Source organism: Camarhynchus parvulus, chromosome 1A, assembly GCF_901933205.1.
Source record: "Camarhynchus parvulus chromosome 1A, STF_HiC, whole genome shotgun sequence".
Taxonomy (NCBI): domain Eukaryota; kingdom Metazoa; phylum Chordata; class Aves; order Passeriformes; family Thraupidae; genus Camarhynchus; species Camarhynchus parvulus.
Genome location: NC_044586.1, coordinates 24212252 through 24231519, shown reverse-complemented (window position 1 = coordinate 24231519; position 19268 = coordinate 24212252). Strand labels below are relative to the sequence as shown.

The 19268-nt window shown below is 49.2% G+C and overlaps 1 protein-coding gene across 2 annotated transcripts; it reads right to left on the bottom strand.

The window, feature by feature from the left end:
* Positions 1-457: 457 nt before the first annotated feature.
* On the bottom strand, positions 458-9545 carry SERHL2 (serine hydrolase like 2). 2 transcript variants are annotated; one of them, XM_030960958.1, is made up of 12 exons: positions 9383-9545; positions 7758-7982; positions 7573-7686; positions 6571-6612; positions 5817-5836; positions 5555-5629; positions 4664-4773; positions 4310-4389; positions 3944-3978; positions 3113-3189; positions 1572-1665; positions 1111-1227 (listed from the first exon to the last, which is right to left on the bottom strand). In XM_030960958.1, the coding sequence occupies exons 2-12, from the start codon at positions 7903-7905 to the stop codon at positions 1111-1113; spliced, it is 912 nt and encodes a 303-aa protein (XP_030816818.1). In that variant the 5' UTR covers positions 7906-7982; positions 9383-9545. The 2 variants fall into 2 exon arrangements, with proteins under 2 accessions (XP_030816819.1, XP_030816818.1); XM_030960959.1 differs by lacking the exon at positions 9383-9545 and having other exon boundaries at positions 458-1227; positions 7758-7905.
* Positions 9546-19268: the final 9723 nt, after the last annotated feature.

Below are 19268 nucleotides of genomic sequence, written 5' to 3'. Positions count from 1 at the left end.
AATGGTTTTGTGCTGCTCCTATAGCATTTGTGCAGCTCTGGAATAGTGGGAGGTCTGTGATCAAAGTAACCCACCCAGTCCCAGGCTTTCACACATTTATTTTACTGTCTGCAGCCTCACTAGAGATGTGACCATGAATGTAAGGTGGAAATGGTGGTAAATTCCAGAGAGCTGAGATAAAATGAATTTACCCTCTCCTAAAAAACCGACTGCAAATACAGTTGCTTGCAGAGATGACAGGCCTGCCTGCTTCAGTGGGCTTTTTGCATCAATTTAACTGGGAGGCAGATCCTTAATAAGGCCTACCTAAGGCAGACAGTGTGTAAAAATTGCTGCCTCCCAAGATGCATTTTAGCTGCTTGGGTGAGCAGCCTGAAAGAGAAAGGAGGTTTGTTCTCCTATGGAGTCAAGAAGACGGACTTAACATTAGAACATTAATCTTTATTTAGTACAGAAATTGTCTCTGCCAACTTTTCCATCATTTGTAGTTCTCCCAGCTGCTTCAGCTAGAGGATTAAGGATTCTCTAGCCTTCATTAAAATGGCCTTCTCTGCACAGGTGAGCTCTTATTTAAGCTGATTCTTAAACAGTAGTTCTCAAAATGGAACAGAGACACTGAGGCCCTCTGAGCTCGGGCATCTATGGAAGTAAGCAGAGAAGCAGAACACTTTCCTTGTTTTTCAGCAGGTTAAATCCTGGGAGCAGCCTGTCCACACCATCCCCAGGGAGGAGGCAAGACGAGCCACCTCTATTGCAGTGCCAAAGCTGGGGAGCTGCTGCTGTCACAGAGGATGTCTCTGTGCCTTGTGTTCTACTCTGTTTCAGGGTGCAAGTTTGGAGTAAGCCAAGGGGAAGGCCACTCTGGGCCTCTATCCCTGTACTCAAAGAGCTGGAAGTAGAGCAAGGATTCCTTCTCCCTTTGGCAAATGAGATACTTTGCTTAGCTCTCCTTCAGAGTACCCCTGGCAGACCTGCTTCCACCCTGCAGTGAGCTAAGCATAGGAAAGATTATCACAATCTAATGTTGGATGTGAGGTAGGAATGGTGACAATTCTGGAGCTGGCTTGTTAGCTCCCAGTTCTCTTGGACTGCTGCAGCTGTGAGGGCTTCCTAGAGTCTGGCCCTGGTGTTCTGTGCTGTCAGGAAGTTGCTGATGATCCCAGATACCACCTCGGGCTCGTTCAGGTGCACAAAATGACTCCCAGGCACTTCTGCTAGCTGGATGTGCTGGAGGGAAAGAACACACGAAGATGTGGACCAGGAAAGTGTTCCCACAAGCACACACTGCTGTGTGACATTAGTGGGAAGGGACAGGGCAAGTGAGGCAGGACAGAGATGGGAGGAGCAGGGAAGAGCTGGGTCCAGAGGGCAGTACTAACTTGGGACTTTGGCAGCAGGGACGAAGTTGACTTCCTCCCCTGACTCCACACCCCCACCCCCTTCCCCATGTGAGGGCTGTGCTGTTCAGGACAAATAGCCTCGTGGAGGGTGTCCACCAAGGTCAGCTGCTTCCCAGCCGCTGCTCCCAGGTTGGTGGCCAGTTGAGGTGCAAGGATGACATTTGCTCTCACCTCTTTGAGGTTAGACTCGAATGCCTCCTGCAGGGCTTTCACAAAGTGATTTCTGCTCGGTAGGTTGTGCGGTACCAAGAGTCCATCTTGTGATCTGAAAAACAACAGTGAGGCTCAGTTCAGCACCCAGTGTGCCTCCATTTGTCTTTCTGGCTGTCCTGGGCAGAATCAGTGTCCCCAAGACAGTAGGGTGACAAACCCAGCTGTTCTTCCCAAGCTGCTTGTAAGCAGCGACAGGGTCATACATGGTAGCTAGAGTGCACCACACAGCTTGGCTAAGCAGCCATTTTATATCAAACTAAAAGGTGTAAAACCTTGGGTGACTGCCTAGTAGTATCAGAGTGGGGACTGGCCAAACATTGTCCTCCCAGGGCTGGCTCTGTAACTGGTCTGAAAACATCATTCCCTGCCCCTGCTCAGCCTTCTTCCTGCCTTAGAATTTCCACATCTCCCCTCAGTCCATTCTGCCTCTCTTTTGCTGCTTATTTAACCAAGTTATGCCCTGCTCAGAGAGGGAGGTACCAGGGCAGTTGCCCTGGAGAAGTCAGCATTACATCTCCTGCACAGCTAAGATCATGCTGTCTCCTACTGTGCTGGTCATGGGACAAGGGGACATCCTAGGCCCAATGGCATTTCTATAGCACAGAGGACTTGACCTCAGTACAGTATGACATTTCTGGACAAGCAGGAATAACCTGAAGCAGTTATAATACTAAAACCCATCAGGGAAGCCAAAACTGCACCTCTTTTCTCAACTGCTAGCACTTGTTGTTTTTTAGACAATCTTTTAACAGCACCCCACCAGCCAAAGGAGCCAGTGCCCTGCACACCTTGCCCTTGAAGGAGATGGGAAGACAGAGGATGACTTGCAAAACAAGCTGTGCACCCAGACAGCTTAACAGCATGTGGGACTCTGCACAAGCCACTGGCCCTGTCCCCAGAGCTGCTTGTCCCAGATGCCACAGGAGAAAGCTTGCAGGAGGTCAGTCAGACCAGGGGCTTTAGGAGCAGCTGGAGGAGATGGAGACTGCTGTAGTTCCACCTGTTTGCTCAGGCAAGAGGTTTTGGGGCCTGGAGAAGGGGGCAGGCTGGGTTGTTGACTGGGGTAGAGTCAGGTCAGGAGGACAGCAAGTAGGTGTGGTGTGTGGAGGGTCACGTGTCTGCCAGGGTGGCCCCTTGCTGCAGTACCAAGGAATGGAAAGTTGTGATGTGGGATTGTGAAGCCAAGAGCATGGGGAAGATGGGGCAGGACTAACATTTCCTCAGTCAGCCTTGCACCAGGGAGTCCCAGCCTGAAAGCAGAGTGCCAGGCTGGGAGGATGTTCCAGTTGCTGTCTGCCTTCTCCAGGAGCCTGCTCAACCCAGGGCAGTGGTAGGGAACTGGGAAATACTTCTCACATGTGAAGCTGTACTGTTGCACCAGCTGGCCAAAAGCCTGGATGACTAGTGTAGAGGAAGGGGTAGTGGAGGACTCCCTCCTAACCTTCATTCCTTCCACTGAGGGAAACAGCAAGGGTTGGTATGGTTTGTGCCTCACTCACATAATGATGAGAACACGGTCCTGGATCTTCTGCAGGAGCTTCACACACTGCTCCACCGTGAAGAACTCTCGACTCTGCTGCAGGTGCAAAGAGAGGAAAAGTGTCAAAGCTCAGGGACAGCAGCTAGGGGCAGAAGGTGTCCCCAAGCCATCCTGCACAAGTGGCTCTGAAGGTAGAAGTAACTGTGGCCCTGAAGCTTTCATGCTGGGACGTGACAAGCATCCAGGCTGCACACAGGAGTAGATGGCTCTGCAAAGGCTCCTTCTGTCCAGCTGTGTTTCAGGGCTGCCAACAACACTGCCTGCTGGGCTGCAGCACATATGGGAATGATCTCATAGAGAAAAGCTTTAAAAATCATTTTACTAAAAAGGAGAGAGTACATTACCCTGGCTTCCATATCCTGACAGTAGCACAGATAGAGGAGGCCCTAATTGCTTAAAAGTGGCACAAAACTATCAAAATAGCAAACCTAAGGACTTTGCTCCACCCCCCTTCTTATTCAGGTCACCTGACAAGCTGACAGAAAGCATCCATCCATCTGCTGCCTGAAGAGTTATAACAGTAGGAAAATGTGGCCAGGAGGCCTTGGGGCAGAGGAACTTCTAAAAAAGCAAACAGTAACATTTTCCAGTGACTCTGTAAGCTGAATCAATGATCAAGTGCAGGCTCTTTTAAAAGCAGCATTTAAAGGACATGTGGGAATTCGGGAAGCAGAAAGTAAGCAGCTGGGTGGAGGCAGGGCCTAGCTCAGTGAGCAGGCATCCTCTGTGTGAGTGTTCTGTAAGCTCAGGGCTCCGAAGGAGCGGGGGATGTCAGAAGAGCAGTGCTCACCGTACGGGCTCTCATGTCTCTGTTATACACCAGCCCTGGAAAGAAAAAAACAGAAGGTTTTCTTAGGAGCAGGAGTTGTTTGGTTTTACCTCACTTTTGGGGTCTGCCCAAGACTTTCTGAGATAGGAAGAACAGGATTAATTCAAATTTCTCCTTTTTTTAAAATTTATTTTCTTTAGCTGTTTTAGGATTTGAGCACCAAACCCAGCTGCTGGGAATGGAGAACTCTGCCTCCAGACTCAACTGATCCCATCCAGGCTGTGTAAATCTGTAGCTAGGGCACCCTGTACCCTGCAGAAGACAATGGCTGTTGGCACCAGTCCCTTCCCACACCCAGCAGTGGCCCAGCACCACACAGCCCCTTACCAGCGGGTGTCTCAGTTGCTCCTCGCTGCAGCAGGATTGCCCCACCCTCTGCTGTCAGATGGCTGTTTGCTTCTAAAAGCCTGAGGGAGACATGGCAGAGAGATTGTGACGCTGGAAAGAGGGAGGAAGTGAAGCAAAAATGCCATGACAAGGTGACAGTGAGCTCTCAGGCTGCTTCAGAAAGGAGCAGGAAGAAGCAGCAGCTTCTGGCAGCAGAAGCAAAAGGTCATGCTGGGATTCCAGAAAAGGACTTGAAAGGTGAAATGCAGGGATGGTTTTCCTTTCTCATTGTGCAGCTGTAACTCTGTCAAGGTGAGGGCAGGCAGTAAATGAAGAGGATGGATGGGAACCCACCTCTGCAATGCTGCTTCAGGGCTCCGTGCTTTGGGAGTCTGCTGCTTTGCCTCCAGACTCAGCAGTCTGTCGATCACCCTCCTTTTTGATTTCAGCCATGCCTCAGTGTCCTGAAACACAGAGAGGTAGGGAAGAGGAGTAACCCCTTTCTTCCGAATGATTTTACCCCTTATTGGAGAGTGGAAGAGAGAGAATTTCACTCTTCAACATCCCTCAGAACTGGTATCAGTTATGGGTATCTTATTAAAAATAACTACCATAATTTCTGGGAGAAAGGGCATTTTAAAGAAATACAGCAATACTGCTGTAATGAACTTATTAACCTTTTATCCTTGCCATCTTTTCTAACCCTTCCTACCTCACTTCTGAGTTGAGGACAACTCTCCAAAGTTTGGTATTTTTTGTCTCTCTGAACTAGTTTTGTCTCTCTGAACCACTACTGCCAGCAAAAGCTCCAGCATCTGGTAGCAGTGATGGCAAGTTGGGAATGTAGCTTTATGAACTGCCGGGAACAGAAAAAAAATCTACCAATCTTGTACCCAGGTCACCCAACATGCTGTTGGCAAAAAGATAACCTCAGCTGGCAGTTGCCTGGACAGAGGTTCCAGTTTCCTTTGTACAAGGGCTTGGCACAGACAAGAACATTTCAGTGCTAAGGGACTGCAGGATGTGGAGCTCTACCAAGTGTGCCCCAAGGGCCACCGTAAGGACAGACTTCAGTCTGTGCAACAAGGAGCAGATCAGTGCCTGCCAAAAGGAAGAGCGCTAGGACTTGTGTGACCTGCCAGGAAGTGGTCACATCAGTGTTTTCTCTGAACAAGTGAGGAAAAGAAAAAAACCATATATTTTTGTATTTTAAAAAAGTGAAGGGAAGGACACATGAGCTCTAACCTCTGGAGCTAGAAGAAAGCCAAGACTTTCCAGCAGGATCAGCTTGTCCACCATCTCAGGATAAAGGAAACAGAACTGAGGAGAGATGAAACAATAAGAAAATGAAAAGCTGAGCACTGAGTGATGTCTATCCTGCTGCATGGGAGAGGGGTCAGGGAAGGGCCTCTCCTCCACTGAGATCCAGGTCTGTCCCTTCATTCCCCTCCTATTTGTTGTTGCAGCTGCAGAAATCAACCCCATGAAGAAATGATGCTTTACTCACCATTCCTGCCACAGCTCCACCTGCAAAGAAGAAAAAGGTGCTCAGTAATGCACAGAACAGCCCCTGGTAACAGAAATTCACCTTCCCCACAGCAGGAGCCGCCTCAGAAATAAAAATGTGCATTGTACCATGGGACAAAACCCCAGTACAGAGGAGAGCTCTCCCAGCCCACAACATGCAGGCAGAGACCAGGGCTGTTGACCTGCTGTGTTCCCCATCTTGTGCCGTTCCCACCTCCCTCAGACAGCAAAGGCCAAGGAGGAGTTACTGTTTAAAATGTCTTGATGTGCAGGTCCTGTTAGCTGTGACCAGAGCAGCCCTGGGAAGCAAACTCCAAACTGTGGCAAAATCAAATCATATTCCAAGCTCAAAGGGATGGGTCCTGGAGTCCAGTTCCCCTCAGGCAGCTTTACAGCCCACCACATGGGCTGGCTGTTCCCAGGCTTTGTGGGGACCAGGCAGGAAGACCTGCTGTGAATTCTCTTGCACGGACCATCCCTCTTTGCCAATCACTGTTCTGTTCTGTCCTGTGAGTGGGGGAAATGCTCACAGCAAGAGTTACCACTGTCTGTACTGCAGGGTCTTGAAAACAGCATTTCAAACACAGGCAGAGATTTTTGAATCACTCAAGCAGGAGCGTCGTACTTGGCATAATATAATAAATATTCCAACCCAGCTCCTAGCAGCATGTCTTGGAAGTTAATTATCTACTGCTTTCTATTAATCTCAGTTTACAAGGACTAGAGCCACTTACCCATACTGTGACCCATCAGAGTGAAGCGTCTCCACTGCAAGGCTAAATGGCAAAAGAGAAAAACAGACAGTACTGCATTAGAAACCAGAGCAGCAACATCTTGCTGCTTCTCCACTGACACGGGCCCTTTCTCCCAGGAGGGCTCTTGCACTACCACATTTGCCTCTTAATCCAGAAACGAAGCAGCTAAGTGGGCCCATTTTGAAGAAAAAGAGCATTTACCACCTCATTTCCATGGTAGTTAAGTCATACAGCTCTCAAGTTCTCTCTGTATGTCAAACAAACTCCAGCAAAGTCCCAGGCACTGCCAGATATGAGACTGAGAAGCAGAGGAGTCTGACTGGGTAGCATCTGGTGGAGGAGAGAAACCTTTACAGAGCATCCTGCTGCAGGGCATTCTGCAAGACGTGAGGACACAGAGCCAGGTCTGCTGCATTGAGGGAAGTATGATTCCAAGTGAAAGCTTTCTGCACCATTTAGCACATCAGGCTCTTCAGTCCATTTTTAGGGCACTCTGGGAGGCTTATAGGAAAATACAGCTTTATCAGTGCTGCCCATCTGAAATATACCTCACTGAAAGATGGGATTTATCCTCTGAGAGCTTCTAGAGGCTCTTTTGTGTACTGAATGGGGAATGTAAAACTACACATGCCAAATATACAGATGGACAGTTACATCAGCAGTTATTAGGAGTACAAGACACTTTGAGATTTCTTTTCATGATACTAAAGCAAGTAGTAAACTGCCATCAGGGAGAACCAGAAGTTTCCAACTTACACCTAACACTGGTTAGGGGTCACTGACTGCTTAAAAAAAGCCAGTGTGGCAAAACCATTTAGTTGCGTCCACCACTTCACCACTACAGCTTTTTTAGTACAGAAGCACTAGCAGCAGGGGGAGAAGGAGGGGGAACTGAAAATGCTGCCTGCTTGTTGGAAAGAGCAGGACCAATACAGCACCCCCTCCACAAGCACCCCCTCGAGGGTTCCTTCCAGTACCCACCTGCTGCCACCCGGCGCACGTCAGTCACATAATCTAGGAAATGGTAGGGGCAGCCTGCAGGTCGGTGGGAGGACAAACCATGGCCAGAAAAATCCATTGCCACATAATAACAACCTGAAAGGGAAAGAGGATCAGATGTGCAGCCTGGCCACACAACACAAGCCATCCTAGTGAGCCACACCTACCTCTGGGGAGCAATGGAATGAGCTTGTCAAAGGTGTTGGCATTGTCCAACCAGCCATGCAAACACAGCACAGGGTGTCCCTCCGAAGGTCCCCAGGCCTTGGCTGCCACATGTCCCCAGGGCACAGGGAACTTCAACTCTGAGAACATGCCCAGAACAGGGTGATGTCCTTGGAGAGTCACGTACTCTGAGAAGGTCCCAGGGGTCTTGTTAATGGTCTAGAGCTCTGAAAAGAGTAATACAGGTCTTTAGTAACTCACCAGTCTCCTGTGGTCTTAATTAGCAGCTTGATGATTTATAGCTCCCCATTCAACATCCCAAGCTGCTGTTCCTGACTGCCTGTTTGGGGAATCCTCCTCCCAGCACGTACTAGCTATGCTCCTAGGAAGAAATAAGCTTTCCCTAATGTAGGAGAAGAAAGCCTTCTCTGTGTCTCTGCAGCAGCTGCAACCTGACCAGAAGGCACAGGAGATCCAGCAAGAGGGAACCATACAGAATTCCCCCAGCTAGCTGCAGTCAGCCAGGCACCTGTCCTGGGTTAAAAAGACAGTTTGGGGAATAAGGATGCTGCCTCTAGCATTCGACTGTTACCACCTTGCCCTCTTTTACCTTGGTGCTTCTCTTTCGCACCACTGGTTGGCACGTTTGCTAGAGCAGCTGGCTTCATGCTGCACAGCAGGTCACTGCTGCCACCTGCCTGTGCACCCCTCAGGGCCAGAGACTTTTACATGGGATATGGGTCCACAACCTGCCAGGCACTTGCTCAACCTCAAACCATCTCGTTTACCTGGCAATCACTGATCCTTGCTCAAGCACCAGCTCCTGAGTGAACCCAGCCTCTGGCGACCTTCCAGTGGTGGTTTAAACATTTCCCTTTCACCCACAAGCCACAGGCAACCTGACTATCTCCAAGTCTTTCATGTCATATCCCCTTCCAAGTGACTTGTCTTGCGTATCTACTCCCTTAATTAGCCCTCTGAGACTGCACAGCAATTAAATCACTCTACAGCAAGTCCCCCCGGAGCCCCTACGTGTCTAAGGAGTGAGGACAGAGGGGATGGGCTGCTGTCAGGGCCCTGATGGTCCCAATCAGCCACGCCTGGGGCTCCCCATGAGTGTGTTTAAGCTCGGCCCAGGACCAGCCGCAGCAGTGCTGCAGCAGTGTCGGTGTCCATCAGCAACGCCCTCGCCGCAGGAACCGCGGCCCAGCCTGCTGATCACGGGGCTGTGTCTGATCCCAGCTGCCCTCGCCGGGCCACATCCTGACAAACAACCGTGGGCTGACTTCCCATAGTATGACCATGGACCTGCCCTGTCCTGAGGGCCTGGGCTTTGGGCAGAGCCTGATGGCCCTCCCAGGCAGTCCTGTCTGGGCCCAGCGGGGCTCCGGCCCTGGGATCCCCCCGGCCCCGGGGTAAGGCCTCCCTAGGCGGGCAGGAGGCGCTGCTACACCCGGGCCTTCGCCTCGGGGCGCCCTGGAACGCCGGCTCCCGGTCCTGCTCCAGGCCGCCGGGGCTGCCCGGGGACCGACCTCCGGCCGGCGCCGAGAGCAGCCCCTGAACGCCACGGCCGACCCGGCCCCCTCTCCCCTCGCCGCCCTCCCGCGACGCCCCGGCCCCCTCCTACCGCTCCGTGCGGCCGGGCCGGCTGAGCAGAGGCGGCGGCAGGGCCGGGCAGGACTGGGCGGGCCGGCTGCACCGCCCCGCTGCCCGCCTCCCTGGGGCGCCCCGGCCCCCGCCTCTGACTGCGTCGGGCTCGGTAAGAGGAACGGGAACTTGACGATGGCTGTGGGGTCTGGAGCTGCAAACAACCTCCTGGGCATGATGGGAATCTCTGAGGAGTCGAAATCAAGGAGGTATGGCTGCATCCTTGACTACCTCCAGAAGACACATTACTGACATTACTGACGATGGAAACTGCCTGTACTGTGGTGACACAGTGTGAGATGTTTTAACTGTGACCCAGGAGCTTCATATTGACATCAAACGGGCCCAGTGCTTGACACTGACACTGAACTTCTGTCACTCTCTGATAGAGAGACTCTTCTGAACTCTTGCTGGAATCGTGTTGCTTCAGGGACAAGAGTCACCCTCCCATACTGTGACCCATCGCAGTGAACTGACTCTACCACAGGGCCAAGCTGACACAGATGCACAGCAGACAGCCCTGCCTCAGCCGCTCCACTCCTCTTCTGCGAAAACAGAAAAAAACAGACCCCTCTCAGATGGAGAGTTTTCTATACAGTTTGCCTCATTAATTGCCCAAAAAGGTGATGTCTGCATAAACCAAGTTTCAAGGAAGCCAATACCCAAGTATGGCTACTTGCTGGTGCCTCTCATTCCATCCAGCAGGCAGTCTGCTAAGCCTAATGCAGACCACAACCATTCCTCTTCAGTCAAGGACTCTGTGGTCAGAGGAAGCAAAGTCAAATCACACAGTGAGCAGTGGGACCCCTTGCTGGAACAGTTGAGGGAAGCAGAATTAATGTATGTTCTTAGGGAATCATTTTTATATTGGTAACTGGAACCCTTATATTCAGTTCAGCACATCAGTCTCCTAAATTACACAATATATTTTCAGAACAGCCTAAAAAGCTTGAAAGAAACCAGTGTAGAAGCTTAGAGCCCTATTTCTCCTGCCTAGCTCTAACTCATCCTGGCAAAATGGGCTCTGCACTACAGCAGTTGAAACATAACCTTGGGGATCCATCACTGAGAAGAAACAAGAGCACTGTGTAGCTCACAGCCTCCTCTCCATGTGAGCCATTAGAAAGGAAATCAGAACATGAATTTTTACAGGTTCGCAAAGTGTCCAGTGCCTCGCTTTTTCTTAAGCCTCCATACTGAAGGAGCAAGGAAAGCAGACTACAAGGGCTGGGGAGCCTTGCAGAAGGAGAGAGGCCATAGTTACTTCTACAGCTTCTCTCCTACAACTTTCAGAGTTGGGTGGCTGATTACAAAAGGTGAAAAGCAAGAGACAGCTTGGCAGAACAGATTTGTAAAATGCACTCAGTAATAATGAACAATAATCAAATATCGGCTGCGGCTAATAGAGGGCAGGGCCCTCCTGTGAATTCCTGGAATTCCTCCTAAAGAAGCCACCAGACGGCAGTGTAATTGTTAGGCAGTGGCTGCTGCTAGGCTTGTGGTTCTGCAGTCTATGGCATGACTGATGAGGAAGAGGACCCTGTGCCATGAGAAGTTATGTGGACTGTTGGCAGACAATCCAGTGGTTGGTGGGACAATGGGTCATGGCCAGGAAAATCCATTGCCACTCATGAGCCAGACGACTTCTGGGGAGCAGTGAAATGAGCCTACTGAAGGTGGTGGCATTGTCCAGCCAGCCATGCAAGCACAGAACAGATTGTCCCCAGGCCTGGGCTACCACCTGTGCTCGGGGCATGGGGAACTTCACCTCCAAGAACTTGTACCCACAAGGAACATCCCCTGAGAGCTACATGCTGGACCTCTACCTGACCTCTACCTAATACCAGTTTTTGGGCACAAGCCTTGTTTGGGAGAGTCCTGGGATCCTGCTGTAAATGCTTGCCCTGGCAGTATATGCATCACCGCCCACATGTCTTGGACCACCACACTGGGCTTTCCCCCCCATTCCAGCAGCCAGTAGGACCTGGGCTCTCGTTGCTTTGGGTCACAGAGATAATTCTGGGACTCAGGTGGGAATAATGCATTCTCTAGTAACACTAAACTCCTGTGACCTGTATCCTAAATCACTTCTGGTAGGAGGCTCCATCAGCAGCTGCCTGATGGGAAAGGAGGCATTTCTCACAGAAATGATCAGAAGCAGGTGATTTCAGATAGAGCTCCTAGTGGAGAAGATTGCACTGGGATGTGCTCTGTGCCCTCCCCTCAGTGGCAGGACTGTCACCCTATTAGCCAAAGCCATATTGTTGAGCTGTCCTCCAGGTCCCTCATACCTTCTCTAGTGATGCTACTCACTCCTCTAAAAGAGCAGCCCAACATCTTACAAGACTGTGCATCTCCCCCAGCACAGCCTGGAAAGCCCCCCAGGGGGAGGGCCCTATGCAGGACGCCCAGCAGAATTTGGATGGCTCACAGGATTCATTTTGCTGCATCTACTTCTAGTAAGTGCCACAGGCCTCTGCAGTGGAATTGCTGCTCATGGAGGACCAAACTGGATTCCACCTGGAAAGGGGCTGATGTGTTGGCTGGGCTACACTGGATTGGTGGTAAGAAAGGCTGGTTTTGAGTAAAGAACTGTGAGTTAGTGTGAGATATCCCATGTGCTTAGCAAAGGATAATTTAACCTCTGTGTCCTTGCAAAGGAGCAGGGTACCTGCAAGGGTGAACACTGGGACATGCAAAGCTGTTACGCTCCACTGACTTGGAACAGCATTGATCAGTTTGTGCTAGCTGCAGATCTGGTGTGGAAACTTTAAGTACAGCAGATTGATTGCTACCAGGGGACAAATTCCCCATAGCTGGTTGGATTCAAGCACTGAAGTACTGACATATTGATCTATTTATGTTGATTTATTAGTCATAGTCCTGTACCCTAATTTCTCTTGTGCAGTTATACAAATTTAAAAAAAGCATGCTATTGCTAGCTTAACTGTTTTCTTTCAGAGGATATATAGAGGACACACCTCTATATAAAGCCCCACATTGTGAGCATATGCTGCAATCTATAGTAGACAGGAAAATAAAAGTGATAGGAAGCACGTTATCATGCAAGCAGCTCCAACATGCTGGCTCACAGGCTTTAGTTTAAGCTCCATCTACAAATCTTGCTTGCCTTGGAGATGGTCCCAGGAAGTCTCAAGAGTTTAAATGAGCTCCCCAGGTAGGAAGAGTTGTGGTAGGATATCATTCCATGATCTCTGGGCTCTGCTCAACAGCAGCAGACTCATCCAGGTACCTCATGTGGTGTACTTTTTCTTTGGTTTTCCCTAATTTCTTCTTGAATTTCATTTATGTGAATTTCTCATTGAAAAAGTTGCTTACATATTAAGTGCAAAACAAATGCTGTGATGGCTTAGATTGGTTTCTCCCCCTTGTTTCAGATCTGTTATGTTCCTTGTTTATTGGCATCATGCTGTAACCAACTGAGCTAAACTCAGTTTTTCCAGAGCTCTCCAGCTGTGCAGAAGGTGGGAGAGACAAAGAGATCCTGGCTCTTTACCCACCACAGTCTGAGGCCAATATGATAATTTAAATGGAAATCTTTGTTTTAAGCCAAGCAATGAGTGGTTGAAAAAGTGAAGTGCATCTGCTTCAGGGATTCACCTGCAGCATAATTTGGGTAGTGGGGCTGCTGGGGTGTTAAATCATTCCCACATGAACCACTACCATTCAGCTGGAAGCAGCCCCAGGCACACACCATGCATCAGGTTCAAGTGGTGCACATTTATATCACTTTATTTGCAGCTAATGAAATGGCTAGAAACATTTATTGCATATAAATTATATATGAGCACCCATCATACAAATAAACTCCAGTCTCAGCTTTCCATTTCCTCCTTAATCAGAAAGTCTGTTATATTTGGGCCAGATTCAGGAGTCTCTGCTGGTTCCCATCCCCTGGGCCCATTTAGATTAACTTGAGAGGTGAGCTACTCTCCAGATCTCTACAAAACCCATACCCACCTTTAGAGCATGCACCTATTTTAATGTATGAAGTGGCAGGGGAAAAAGAGAAGTTTCTCTCCAGCTCTTGTCTAGATTTAACCATCTTTCACTTGGAAAATCTGGCAGATTCCCCATAGGCTGAGATGAAATAATAGTAAAAACCATAAGTAATCTGACACTTGTAATTACAGGCCTACCAGCTCCTTATTGACCTCAGACAGAATAAGGAAATAGCACGTACTAGGATCATTTAAAAACAAGGGAAAAGTTCTAGTTAACACTAAGTCTCATGTGTTTATGGAAAAGACTCTATAAAACTGCTTGGGAACTTTTGGAGATGTAAGTTACAGATTTGGGTTATGCATCTGGCTGACAAAAGTAAAAACTGTTGAAGTAATGGCTCTCCAGTAAGGAAACTGATATAGTCTTACACTGTGTTTTGATTTTTAAAATACTGGAATTATACCAAATTAACACATTTTGTAGTAATTGGACTGAGAATTGACTAGGCAGCAAGTGTCAAAATATTAAAATTGATACAGGCATGTAAGGGGGGGTTGAAACAGTCCAATGGTGAGTTACTCCACCTGGGCCACACTTTTGGTCTGGCCGTGCTGTTTGTGGAAGAAGTGGCTCTGGTGAAGGGCTGACTCAGAGCAGAGCAGCAGCTGAGTGTGAGCTCCCAGTGCAGTCTGAAAGGCTCATTCCAATCCCCAATGTATAAGGGAATGAGGAACAGGTGTAATGAGATTATATTGCAGATTATACTGTGTGTGCTAATTCCATGGAGGTGATTACTGGTGTGAAAGAATTCCCAATTTTGACAGCTATGATTCAATGAGGAAGGGAACAAGTTAGAGAGGCTTCCTGGCAGAGCTTTAAGGCCTGTTAAGGAGTTGGAAGACATTTTATGAGAGAGAAGCATTTAGGACCAACATGATCAAAGCCTTGGCATACCTATGTAGCATTGCATTTTTGCTCCTCCAATTGTCACACTGCCTAACAATGGCACAAGAAAAAACAGTCTAGAAACGAGGTATACATTCAATAATGGAGAAAGGAGTTAAATACTTCAGGGGTTTACTTAGGGTGCTGGCAGCTTTCCAACCATTGGCAGTTTTTAAATGAAGATGGGATGTTTAACAAAACAACAATGATTAATGTGACAGAGTTCTTTGTCCTGTGATCATCTGGAGTGCAGAGTGGTCTGGAAATTAGTCTACTGCAATAGACACTGCTGTCAGATGGTACCAACCTGCAATGCTTTTGCTACAACCACTCCCAAAATTATAGTCCATAGCTATACTCCTTGCATTTTACATTGTATTACTTTATTTAGAGGCTTGGTTTCCTCAGCTGAGGAAGCCCCTGTTCCTAGGTCCAACAATGACTCAGGACCTTTCTGCTATGGGGTCTCTGCCTCTCCTGGCTGTTTTTGTCTGCTTTGGAGAAAAGCCTGAAGTGAGTGAACTCGGTGCCTGTGTCCTGTGAGTGGGGTTTAGCATCACCACACGCCTCAGTGCTGAGGGGACAAATCTGGGAAAGCATGGGCAGGCCTGGGGCTACACTTCCAACTGAAGGATTCTCAGCAACGGATTTGGGCAAGATCCACCCATTTCGGCCTCCAGTAACACATCCGGAAAGTGTGGGATAACAAGGAGAGACGATAGACCTCAAGGATACAGTAACATCCTTAACTGAGCTTCCACCTCCATGTCTGTTGGGCAGCAATGCTGGGAGAAGTCACCTGGGCTGGGCATGGATTTACGTGGCCACAGAGCCTTAAGGAGCTCACACCTGAGTCCAGTGGTGTGGAAGGCTGCTACCTCGTTTCCCCTGTCCCGGATTGTCCTGTACTGCTCCAGGGTGTTTGACATGTAGGCAAGATTCAGAGGTGAGGGAGTGGTTTGCTGTACAGTTATAAAAGACTGCAGCTGCTTAAATCTGACCTAAATACCTTCCAGATTATGCAGCCTGGTGCTTTGTTTGAAAACGCAGAAGTCGCTGTCTGCTGGGTCTTCCTCCCTCAAGTGACCCAGGGGCATGGACTGGCAACGAGTAAGAGAGAGCTCGCGTTCTGCGGCGGCCGCGGGGGAAAGCCGCGACAGCAGAGGGTGTTGCAGACTGGCATGGAGGCACATCGGCTGCTCGCCGTGCCCTCTGCGTGGCTGGCTCCGGCTGCCCTGGCTCCATCGTGCTCCGGGACACGGGGCACGGCCGGGCACGGCAGCGCAGCCGCTCCGTGCCGGGGCTGGCAGCCCGCAAGCCGCGGCACCCGGCACCCGCAGCCGCGCTGGGTCACCGCGCTCCGGGCAGCCCCTGTACCTTCGCTTTCCTGGAAAGCAGTTTCTCTTCGTTACTGAGAAGAGCCCTGCTCTGGCAGAGGAAGGAGGGGCCTTGCCACCGCTTAATGCAAAGGGGCCACTACTTGTGCTAATTTTTGTCATAAGAGTGGAACAAAACCAGCCTCTGCTCGCTCTTAACCACTGAAGGTGTGTTTGTTTTTGTTTGATTGGTTTCTTTGCGGGTTTTTTTGGGTTTTTTTTGTTTGTTTGTTTGTTTGTTCTTTTCCTGGGGGAGCAGAGGAACAGGGCTGGGGGGTTTTTGTGTGTTGGTTTAGTCCTCCTGGCTCTGTTTTTGTGGTATTGGGGGTTTTTTCTTTCTTCTTAATGCTTTGCTGTTAGCACCTCCTAAAAGGAGGCTTTTAGCAAGTTTAAAGAGACACCATCTCAAAAGGGGAGGAGAGGTCAAAAGGGAAAAACTTCCTAAGACTGACTGCAATCAAACCTTGTACATTTTATATTCTTTGCAGGTTGGACTTGCAGTACATCAGGAGATCGCGGCAGTCACTTCCTACCCACCCCACAAGCATCCTTCCATCCTCCTATCAGTACAAAATCTCAGGCACTGCCCACATCACCTCTCAACCCAGGGTATCCAGGCCTTCCCCTTGCTTTCTTCTCTCCCTTTCTTTCCCATTTAAGCACCTGGCAGGAACCCCCCAGCTTGGGGCCCCATGTCTGGGCCACTTGGTTAGCTATATTGTCAGGGCAGTCTCATATCCTACTGACATCCCATCCAGAAAGTCATTGTCCACACCAGTGGGCAACAGCATGTTTGGATCTGGTGGGGGCCCAGAAAGGCACTGAGATCCTAAGTAATTGGTCACCTGTGATGTGGAATTGGTGCTCCAGCCCCAGCTGAGCTTCCACACACAGGTCTGCAAAGCTGAAGGGCAAGTCAGTACTGGGTGATCTAATGTGTTCACTCATCTTCCCTCCTCTCTGCCCTCCATGTTCCTCTCCTTTGGTCTTTTGGTATCTTTTTTCCTTTCCTCTGCAGATTTTCAATGTTTCATTATCTCCAGTTCTTTCCCCTCATCATATTATCCTCTCCCTTCCTCTGAGGCAATGTTTGCCTTTTGCTTTCCCAGAAAACCATCTTTATTCAGCAGTTTGCAATGACCTGCCCCAAAATACCGTTCTTTTTCCCACACCTGCCAAAGTGACAGGACTAAATAGGCAGACTGTGGCTCCTTCTACCTTATGCAAGATGTAAGGAATCTGCATGCTGAGAAGGAGTGAAGATGTTGGGGTGTTACTTACCAAAGACTAGGAGATTGCTGAAGAACAAGCAGAGAAACACCACAAAATAGAACTATGATCCAAAGGTACAATGAATTCAGACCTACTGCTCTCAGCAGCAGGACTTCAGAAAAAACTCTCTGGAAATGGTTCATTCCGTCAGCAGCTCTATCAATTAATGCTTTCATGTTTAATGTGGTTTAAAGTTTTAGTATCAGGGATAGTGGGGGTATATGTATCCATATGCAGGGAAAAAATGAGGGGTAGGATAAAACTTGAACAAATAAGAACGAATCCTGGCACCTTCTTGGGAGCTATTCCTTGTCATGCTGTCATCAGCATCCTGGGCATCTCAAAAATTGTCTTTAGAAGGGATCCTGCTTTCTCCAGAGATGCAGCAGTGGGCAGTGTTCAAATTAGCCTGCTTGTATCCTCACTGTCATTACACAAAGCCTTTCAGTTGGTTGCCTTCTCCTCCTTCACCGCACAAGACACAAGCAATTTCAGCATCTTTGTGTTTTCTATCTATAATGAAGCCACCTCAGAGGTACCTTGATCCTGGAGACATTTTGGACCCTGTGGTTCAAATCTGAGCTTTGGAAAGCTGTGGTCAATGGTGCCATTGTGACATGTCCCACTGGCTTTTATGGCCGAAGACGATTGCTGCAATACGCTTCAGCTGGAACTGCTGCCAGGTCACACTTTCAAGTGGATGAGAGAAGTACGAGCAAGACCCACAGACAATCTCAGAGCAGTGAGGCTGGATGTTAACTTTTCACAGGCAAAGATGAAGAAGAAGAAGTAGAAAAGGTAGAATTAGACCAGGCCATTTAACGTTAAGGCAAGGTGGCTGGAAGAGTCTATGAAGTCACCCAATAAATGTTATAAATATCCACAGAGGGAAACAGACTCCCTACTAGGCAACTGTAAAGCAAACCACGGGATATTTTTGAAGCTGCCATCCAAAAATACAAAGAAAAGTGTGACAAGCCTACTTAAAAACCAAAAATGGAACAGATGAGCACTTCATCCCTGCTGTGATTTCGAGCTCCAGCGGCAGGTCCTCCCACTGAAGCTGCTCTGAAAAAGAATAAAGTGCTTTGCCCAGATTCTTATGGAAGTTCAGAAATTCTTCTGTGGTCAGCAACATCTTCATGCTTGGTTAAAAGAAAAAACAAGAACTGATGTCTCAACACTCAGTGGAGCTTCTGGCGAGGCTGAGGATCAGATTCAGCAGCATTTCTGACTGCTTTATGCTCCCTAGCAATGCCAAGCAGCTGCAAAGCTTTTAGTCTGCTGCTCAAGCTGGAATTACAGCTGCTTTGCATCACTAGGCTGGTACAGAGCAGCCAGAGCACATCTGCGTTTGGGGTTTGTATAGAGCTTTTCAACAGGGCAGTTCACCTGGTATGCACACACTACGGAATGTGTGCAGCATCTAAAGACAGTATGTAGGTGAAAAGAAAGTATGTAGGTGAATGAGAGCTCTGATGACATGATCAAATCATAGCTTCATTACAGGCTAGGCCTTTAAACTGTGAGGTTTGTACTCCAAAGTTTGAATTCCAAAGTTTGAATTCCAAAGTTTATCTTTTCTTCTATTACATCTATTCTCTCTGAGCAGCAATATGCTCATAGTATGTACCATGCGGTGCATTATTTATATTTCATATCATAACGTTTCTCTGCATTTGTAATTTTTTACGTCATTTCCAGTATTTTAATTTGACCCACTAAGGCAACAGCGTGCGTTTCGGGGCACGCTCCTTAAATGCGTATTACCCTGCCACACACGCTGTGCTTCCAGGGTGCCCGGTGTCCTTCTGAGAGTTCCTGCAGTGTCCGAGAGGAGCTGGGAGAACTGTGGCAGGGAAGGTCGGGGCAGGCTCTCTGTTTCCCGCTGGTGTAAGAGCCCTCTGCGTCCCCCTCCCCGCCCCCCTCGGCCCTGGACATTGCCCCTTCCCCGGTGCTCGGAGCCCCGCTGCCCCAGCCCCGCGCGGCAGGGCAGGGGATGGGGCCGGGAGGAGGGGCAGAACCTCGGACGGGCCGCCGCCTCCCCGCGCCGACACGTGGCTCCGGCGGGTCCCGGGGCTGGCGGATGCTGCGGTGCCGTGCCGGTGGGGTTCCTCTGCCAGTCTGCGCCGGAGGGGCTCTCACAGCATCCTTTTTTTCCCTTTCCTTTTTTCCTTTCTCTCCCCCCCCCCCCCCCCCAATCCCCAATCCGTCCAAGTTTTCTTTTACAAAAACCCAAACTTTTTTCTTCTTTACTTTTTCTTTTTTTTTCCCCTTGCAAGAGCCACGCCGTGGAAAGACGGCGTG

Excerpts from the sequence above, each read along its gene's own strand:
- SERHL2 (XM_030960958.1), bottom strand. The coding sequence starts at position 7,905 with ATGTTCTCAGAGTTGAAGTTCCCTGTGCCCTGGGGACATGTGGCAGCC. Across the intron at positions 5,630-5,816 it reads GTGGAGCTGTGGCAGGAATG|TTCTGTTTCCTTTATCCTGA; the intron begins GTGAGTAAAGCA and ends ATCTCTCCTCAG. Across the intron at positions 1,666-3,112 it reads GACCGTGTTCTCATCATTAT|ATCACAAGATGGACTCTTGG; the intron begins GTGAGTGAGGCA and ends GTTGTTTTTCAG.